Here is an 8230-nt window from a genome sequence, read left to right as displayed (position 1 = left end):
GGGGAGCCGGGGCCCCCTCCCCAAGGTGGGGTCAGCGCGGGCTCCCTCCCCCAAGGTGGGGTCAGTGTGGGCTCCCTCCCCCAAGGTGGGGTCATTGTGGGCTCCCTCCCCCAAGGCAGGGTCAGCGCGGGCTCCCTCCCCAAGGTGGGATCAGTGCTGGCTCCCTCCCCAAGGTGGGGTCAGTGCTGGCTCCCTCCATTGCTCTGTGCACTGGGCCAAGCCTCACCCGGTGCGGCTCCATGTGCTCTTAGCTGTCAGCTGGATGGGCAAGCTTGTCCTGCAGGCCTCGTAGGCCATTCTGGCTGACCCTGCCTGTGGTCACTGAGCGTGCACACCTGCTGGGTCTGGTGGTTGAGCGTGGACAGTTGGGGGGGCCACCTGTGCTGGAGCAGCCAGGGGGCAGGACTGGGAGCCGAGTGGGCCGGCCCAGCCCAGATGGAGAAGGTCTTTGGGGAGCGGCTGCGTGGACGCACTGTCGGCCTGGTGACCGTGCTATCAGGGCAGGTCGGCTGGGCCTGGATCTAGGACTTCTGTGGCCGCCACACACCCCGAGGCGAGGACTCCCAGGGCCAGCCCTCCCCAGCTGGGCATGGGCAGTGGCAGTGTGGCCTCACTCCCTGCGGTCTGGTTCTGCTTCCGCAGCGTCCTGCTGAGGTTTCGGTGCTGGGGTCAGCCCGCTAACAAAGCGCACTGGGAAGTTGCCTCCTCTCTGCCTGGAGGGCTCCCTGGTCCCGTGCATGCTGGGTAGAACCTCAGTGCAGGGGTGCCCTGAGGCCCGGAAGTCTGGGAGGGCGGAGGCAGGCTCGCTCAGAGCGGCTCAGGGCCGGGGCCGGGAGGAAGGCTGCTGGGGTGTGGGCAGAGGGGCCGCGACAGATGGCCAGCCGGTGGCGGTGCGGGCTGCCCGCAGTGCGGTGGTTAGGTGCTGTGCGGAAGCCGCATCCCACATGGCCGGCCGGGTTCACACCCAGCGCTGACAGGCACGCGTGCACGTGTGTGGTGCACGTGTGTGCATGTGCACGTATGCCCGAAGCCCTGCCAGGACAGGGAGATGAGGAGGAGGGACTGTGGTGTGACCGTGCCCCACTTCAGGCCTCTGTGCCCTCCTCCGGCCAACACGAGCCCCCTTGGTAATTTAGACAGACACACCGGGTCGTACGCGCCGTGGTCACAGGGACACGTGGGCTGGTCCGAGGTTCGGTCACTTGAGTGGGCCGTGGGAGGCCGGTGGCCTCAGCTGACTGGAACTGGCTTAGGCTGGCTAAGGGGCCGACCTCAGGTTCCTGGAAAACATCTTAAACGAAACGTCTCGTGAGCCATTGTCAGAGCCGGTTCCACAGGAGGCGACAGGATGCTGTGCCTGGCGACAGCCGTCATCCTGGAGACGGGCCCGCGGGGCCCGCTCGGTCGCCCTGGCCCTTCTGCTGATGACTGCTCAAGCAGAAGCAGGCCAAGGCCCCGGCGGGTTTGATTAGAAGCCACCTCTTCAACCGTCACAGGCCGGCATCCGGCCGTCTTTCCTTCTGTGCCGTTAAGTCGTGTTTTCAAGGAGTGTGTCTCCCTGTCGGTGTCAGGTGTGTGGACGTAGCGTGGCCATGGTCCCCCGGGACCCTGACCAGGTGGCTGCAGCACCCCAGGCTCAGCTCCTTACCTGTGAGCTGAGGTCAGAAAACGCCTACCTCCTGGCTGACTGGCCGCTGGGGCAGGAGATCAGTTCTTGTCCTGCACTTCTCTCTCCCTGCAGGGCTTCAGGCGACACGCCCTGTGACCCACCGTGGGGCCTGCAGGGAGGGACGCTTCACCCCAGGCCCCCAGACATGCTGCTTGGGCCGAGGGGCTGGCGACAGCAGAGTGCCCTCCTGCCCTCCCCCTGCTCCTGGAAGACAGACAGAAAGAAACTACACATCCTGCCTTTGAGGGCAGCCCTGTAGCCGAGTGGTTGAGGGAGTCAGATCTCACGTGGCTGACTACGGTTCAAGCCCTGGCCCCGGCAGCTTGGAAAACTACTAGGCATGTGTACACCTGTGCCCCAGATCCCAAAGGGTGGAGAGTGGAGAGGGTGCAGTGCGACCTCCCTGCTGGGTGTTCCCTCCCACTGTCGCTCTCTGGCAATCAGGAAGTGGAGCCGTGTACATGGAGTTCTCACGGAAGGTTCTGGAGTGAGCGCCTACTCACCGTTGTCATTACTGTGGCTCTCGGGTCGTGTTTCAGCACCCGCCAAACACACGTGTTGGAGACGGCTCCGTTTAACTGAGCGGCCTCGGGATTCCCCTGGGACGGTGTCTTCCAGCACCCCACAGACACTTCTGCACCCAGGGCCGTTGCGGTGTGGGTGCTGGGCTGCCTGGTAGCTCGCCCAATGACAGCTGCCATTTGAAGCCCTTGTGTCCCCGCGGAGGCGCACGTGGGCGTTTCTGGAGACGGAAGCCAGTCGCTCTAGCCTAGAGGACGCGTCGGAAGTGTCAGAGGACTAGCGCTCGCCCTGCACACTCCTGCCCTGTGTGAGAGGGAGGGAGCTACAGGCCAGGGTTTGGGAGCTGCGGAAGGTGTACCTACGTGCAGCGAATACGTGGCGTGCACTTGGGGGTGCAGCAGGACTGGACTCTGCTCAGCCCGTGTGACCCTGGGCTGCCTAACCGCTGTGAGCCTCAGTTCCCTCACCCACAGCAAGAGCAAAGGTGAAGTGTCCCCCACCCATAGGGCCAGTAGGGAGACTACCAAGGAGCCCAGGTGGCCGGGGTAAGTGCAGTACCCTGGCACCTCACGGCGTTCCCAAGTCCGCAGGCGAGACGGTGGCCACAGCACCACGTCTTCATTAGGGCTTACTGGGCCCCGACGGCCGAAGCACACAGCTCTCCAGACATGGCCCGTCTGGCCCTTGGGCTCTGCAGCAGGCCCAGTCCCTCCGCAGAAGCAGCCAGCATGGGCACCGGCCGCAGCTCCCACCTGCTGGGGTGTGGCCATCACCACTTGGCGCCTGTGGGTATCCAGGCCACTGTCCCCCCCTTGCCTCCTGCACTTCACACGAGAGACCCGCGGCCGGGACTTGGGCCCCTTGTGTGGGCAGGGAGGTGGCAGAGCCAACAGGCAGAGGCCGGCGGGGGCCTTGTCCCTCCCACTGCTAATACCAGAAAGTCCCTGAGTCCGGGTCATTTTGGAAAATGGAGGTGTCTTCAGCTCACGGTGGAGTCTGGAGTGAGAGCAGGGAGCAGGGCGCTGGTCCCTGTGCGTCTTGTCCTTCTGTCCTCAGACCTGCAGGGGCCATCACGCCCCCGACTGCAGTCACCCCTGGCCTCTCCCACCGCAGAGGTGGTATATTTCCTCCAGGTCCTGTCACAGCAAACTCTCTACATGAGAGCCTAGGGTCATAGGCCACAGCAGGGCCCCGTCCAGCACCGGGCAGCTCCTGCAGGTGAGACCAGCCTGCCCTGCCCTCCTCTTTGGGCTCCTCAGTCCACGCCTCTGCCCGTGACCGGGTGCTGTCAAGGAAGGTGTGTTCTCACCTATGGCCTGTTTTAGCTTTTGGAGAGAATGTTCATTATAGGGCCCATGCACTCACCAGAGAGACAGAGACAAAGAGATACATGAAGTGAGAGATCTCCCCCTGGGGCATGGCCATGCAGCGATCTCGTCTCTAATCTCCTTTGGGAGTTTGGGCACACACGTACCCGCACCCACACCCAGCCTGGTCTTTAAGCTGCCAGGTCCAGGACTCGAACTGCGGTTGGTCTGTGGGAGTCAGTGCCTTACCCACTACACCAGCTGCTAGTCCGCCCATGGTCCATCTTTATCAGGTCAGGGGTGGGAGGGGAGCAGGGACATGGTGGGGGGTGGTCCGTTAACCGCAGCACACACACGGAGGCACCAGGGGGTCCTGCCTGGGCTTGGGCTCCCCATAAACGGGGCGCGTGGACACCAAGTAGCAGGATGTTATGCAGGAGCCGCGGTGGGGGATTGGCCCCAGAGGGTGTGGGGAGAGTGTTGGGGGTCCCCAGAGAGCAGAGGCATGTGAGCAGAGCCCGGGCTACTGCTGGGTCTTCCCAGCCAAAGGACCTCCTGCACCCAGGAACTCGCCCTCCCCATCCTCGAGGGAACGAGCTTGGAGGGCAGTGGATGGGCCCCGGCCCCGTGGCCTGAAGGCAGGGCCCCCACTAAGGGTACCCAGGCTGGCCGTGGGCGGGGCTTGGCTGACGGCAGGTACTCCCTCGCCCGCCCTCCCCAGGACAGATGGACCACGGCTCTGCCCAGACAGCTGCCCCAGCACCCCACCGTGCTTTCAGGGCCAGGGGATTGGCGCGCCAGAGCGTGGCACTGATGTGGGCCATGGTGGGCGGCTGTGCCCCCAGTCTCCCTGCACCTCCGGGCACCTGTCTGTGGCCACTTCCGTCTCCTTGGCGCATGGCGGAGCCTGGCCGCAGGGGCAGTGGTGGCCGTGACGTGTGTGAGCTTACTGGGGACTGGGCGGGGCAAACCCAGGCGGCCTGGCCTTGGAGCAGGACCCTCCAAGGTAGAGTCCCACCGCTGGGAGGCCACCAAGGCCCCTGTCCTGCCGAGTCGGCACTGGCCTGGTACTCGAGGAGCCCGCACCTCGAGGACGGGTGCCAGCCGGGCCTTCCATTCTGGCGTGGCTTCATCGTGGTCGGGGCGGCCTGAGTCGTGGCTTTGTCACGCCCTCGGTGGAGCCCGATGGATGTCCCTGCCCATGCCTTCGGAGCCTGACGGCAGACAGTGCCCTCGGGGCCTTTCTCCCCAGCAGTGCCCTGGCTGCTAGGTCAGCCTGGAGGACGCACGGAGCACGGAGGGCCAACGCCGCCACCCCGGGAGCTGTCCCGCCGCCCTGGGACTGAAGCCCTCCACACCCACAGCACTCTGGCTGGGTGACGAGCCAGGTGTTTGTCCATCCGCAAATACTGGGACTTTCGTAGGGATGGTCCAGGAGGCCGTGCCGTGCAGGTGTCCCCAGTCGGCATGGCAGTGTGACCCTTCGATGTGTGGGGGGCAGGGGCAGGGGTGCCAAAGGCGAGGGGAAGGTTCTGGGTTGTTCTCAGGCTCGAATCCCAACTCCTCCATTTACCAGCTGCAAAGGGCAAGAGCTTGGCCAGGGTGCCCTGTTTCCTGTCTGAGGGGCAGGGCTGAGAATGGCTCCCAGGGACAGCCCGTGTCCCTGTGTGAGGCACCTGTCAGTGGGCGCGGTCTCCCCGCCGGAGGTGCAGCAGGGACCACGGCTGCTGTCGTTTGTCACCACTGATGAGGCAGAGCCGCTAGGAACCTGCGAGGACGGCCCCTTCTCACTTGCAGGGTGGGTGATGGGCTTCAACGTCCCAGTGACCTGTGGCAGGTTGGCCCGAGCCCGGGCCCTGGGTCCACATGCTCCTCCCCAAGCTGGGAATAGCTGCAGCTCCTTTTCTGCAAATTAGGATTCAGAATAACTCCGGCTGCAGAACTAGACCACGGGGCCCTCCGAGGAGCTTAGGAACCAGCAATGCCGGGGCTGCCTCGTCGAGACGCACCCTAGGGAGAGGCTGCAGGTCTCTACAGGACACCCAGACGCCTCGCCTTGGCAGCCAGGAGCTGCCGGGCAGTGGGACGGACAGCCTCTTCTGCAGAGGGAGCCTTTGCGAAGTGGGGGCTCACACAGCACGTCACTGGGAGACGCCAGCCCCCCGAGGACAGAGGATAAACCGCTGTGATGCTGCCAGCCTGAGCCAGCAGGGAGGGCGGGGCTGGACCCCCTGGGAGGCGGTGTCCTGTGTGGCGATGTCCTGCGTGGCGGTGTCCTGCGTGGTGGTGTCCTGCGTGGCGGTGTCTCGCGTGGGGGTGTCCTGGGTGGCGGTGTCCCGCGTGGCGGTGTCCTGTGTGGCAATGTCCTGGGTGGCGGTGTCCCGCGTGGCGGTGTCCCGCGTGGCAGTGTCCCACGTGGCGCCGGTGCCCCGCGTGGCAGTGTCCCACGTGGCAGTGGCCGGGCCCGCCGTGTCCCAGGTGGCAGTGCCCTCAGTGGCTGTCAGTGACCAGTACCAGCCCTTTGTCTCTGAGCCTATTTCCTACTGCGCGTTGGGCCCCTCCGAGCAGCGGCCTCAAGGGCAGGAGCCACCCCTAAGTGGCTCTGCCCGCCCCTACTTGCTGTCGCCCACGCCCTCCCTGCCCTGACCCAACTTCCTGTCCTCCAGCAGAGGAGGGGCAGGCAGGGCCCGCAGGCTGTGAGCTCGGGGGCAGGGCAGCCAGCTCTCCCCAGCCCAGGCTGACGTGTCTCTCTGGCCATAGCGGAGATGCCACAGCTCAGCAAGGCCGTGTGTGGGGTCTAGTTCCTTCCAGTGGAACCTTTCTTACCAAAAAAGGAGAAAGCTCGTCCGCGACAGCGCGGCCAGGCCGTGGGCAGATGCCAAGGCACTGAAGGGGTGGGGACTGAGGCCGTGGGGCTGCTCAGGCCCTCCTAGGCCATCGGGCTGGCTCCAGCTGCCCTGCACGGTGGCCCCTGTGACCACGTTCCCTCCTCCCACCCTGCCGGCCCCCAACTAGACTTCTAGGTGACCGTGGGGAGCGGGCGTCGTCCCTCTTAGCCTTTTGGTCCCAAGGAGGCAGACGGGTCCTTGGCTGTGCATGCACCGTGTGCCAGGCACGAAGCCCGGAGCCCTGGTTGCACCTTCCCCAACAGGGAAGCTGGGCCAGAGTTGGAGAGTTGGCCAGGGTCACCATGGCAGAGTGGGCCTGTAGCCGGCCTGGCCCTGTGCTCACTGGCAGTAGCTGCCGGGGACCGGACACTGCAAGGCGGACCTGCGTGAGGAGGCTGTGGGTTTTGTCCAGAGAGCACCCGAGGGCACAGGTGTGCGCGCACCCACTACGCAGGGCTGGCTGGAGCTGGGGAGCGGATACCGTCTCTCTCATGGACGAAACTAGAACCTTTTTAAGAGAAGAGAAATTGGGGCTGGCAGGTGGTGTGGCCAAGGCAATGGACTCCGCATGGCCGGCCGCAGGCTGATCCCGGACCTTGTGGCTGGCTTTCTCATGTTCCCTTTCTCTCTCTCTGGTCAAATTAAAATAATAATAACAATACATAAAATAAAAAGTAATTCTTCAGATGAGAGAGAGAACAGGAACACCCGGGAGCCACCCAGCTCCTGGCCTGCAAGCGTGACTAGTTCCGCTCGGCCAATGTGCTTCGGTGGTACTCCTCGCAGGGCAGGGACTGGGGCTCCGTGGTCCCATCGCAGGTGCCTGTCCCAAAGGCCTCTCTAGAGCAGCTGAGGAAGGGGAAGGGACTGTGGGGCCCCGCTCTCCCTGCTCCAGGACGGGGCTCCCGGGCAGGGCCGGCCGGCGTCTGTGAGCGCTCAGAGAGGCTGCGAGGCGAGGCTCTCGTGAGAGGTGGAGACCTGAGCTGCTGCGGGCCGGGCAGGCCCAGCTCGTAAACCCCAGCCACAGATCTGGCAAGTCCCCTCGCATCCCCAGCCTCGGTCCCTCGCTCTGGAGTCTGGAGCCACTGCCTGGGCCACGCTGCAGGACACATGGCCGTAGGCAGTCCGGGCCAGCCCTGGCCGTGCGTGGAGTAGGGCGGAAGGGATCCTTCAGAAGGCCTTGGAGACAGTGTCCCCAGCAGAGCGGAGCAGGAGTGCGGGGCACTGGTGGGGCCCACTCAGACCCGCCAGCCTCTCCGACATGGAGCTTGAGCCAAGGGCGGGCTGCAGGGCGCGAGGAGGAGGCGGCAGGGTCTTGGGGCGGGAGCGCATGGAGGGCTTGGAGCCTCAGGAGACAGAGGAGGTCAGAGATGGGATGAGGGTGGAGGAGCCGGACGGCACCAGGCCAGAGAGCCCCGGTCTCCCGTCTGTGAAGCAGGGGCACAAAGCTCAGGCGGCTGTGTACAGAAGGACGGACTCACGCAGGCACGTGTGTGAGCGCGTGTGAGCGCGTGTGAGCGTGTGCACTCCTCTCCCATGTCCCAGGTCAGCTCTCCATTGACAGGTGTCAGCCACACAGCCGAGAACAGCCGAGTTGGGGGTGACGCCGAGCGAGTTCAGGCCTGCCCCCTCGGGGTCGAGGACACTTCTCTGGGCGGCAGGTCCCAGTTCTGCCCCGCGCCAGCTCCGTCAGTGCCCCAGGTCTCGCGGGATCCCGTGGGAGGTCACACGAGGTGTCCTGCCCGGCGTGACCCCTGTGCCTGCGGTCTCAGGAGTGGTGTGTCCCAAAGCCGGCACCGGGTAGCACATGGAGGGCTCTCCGGGCGGCTGTGGACGCCCGCTCT

At 65.1% G+C, this 8230-nt stretch overlaps 2 protein-coding genes across 2 annotated transcripts in view; one reads left to right on the top strand and one right to left on the bottom strand.

Annotated features, from left to right (window-relative positions):
- The window catches only part of MGLL (monoglyceride lipase), a 72251-nt gene that overhangs the window by 26161 nt on the left and 37860 nt on the right, over positions 1–8230 (top strand). The gene's annotated exons all lie outside the window — the stretch shown is intronic.
- On the bottom strand, positions 238–3144 carry LOC114006399 (uncharacterized). Its single transcript, XM_027768817.1, has 3 exons — positions 2750–3144; positions 2173–2438; positions 238–1873 (listed from the first exon to the last, which is right to left on the bottom strand). The coding sequence occupies exons 1-3, from the start codon at positions 2959–2961 to the stop codon at positions 1746–1748; spliced, it is 606 nt and encodes a 201-aa protein (XP_027624618.1). The 5' UTR covers positions 2962–3144; the 3' UTR covers positions 238–1745.

Source organism: Tupaia chinensis, unplaced genomic scaffold (assembly GCF_000334495.1).
Source record: "Tupaia chinensis unplaced genomic scaffold, TupChi_1.0 Scaffold147500_2, whole genome shotgun sequence".
Lineage (NCBI taxonomy): Eukaryota > Metazoa > Chordata > Mammalia > Scandentia > Tupaiidae > Tupaia > Tupaia belangeri.
Note: the sequence above shows the minus strand (reverse complement) of the source record. Positions and strands in the feature narration are given on the sequence as shown.

Bases quoted from the DNA above. Each gene is read 5' to 3' on its own strand.
- LOC114006399 (XM_027768817.1), bottom strand. From the start codon at position 2,961: ATGGCCACACCCCAGCAGGTGGGAGCTGCGGCCGGTGCCCATGCTGGC. The intron at 2,439-2,749 runs GTACTGCACTTA...CGCGTCCTCTAG, and splicing joins GAACGCCGTGAGGTGCCAGG to GCTAGAGCGACTGGCTTCCG. The intron at 1,874-2,172 runs GTGAGTAGGCGC...TCTGTCTTCCAG, and splicing joins GAGCCACAGTAATGACAACG to GAGCAGGGGGAGGGCAGGAG.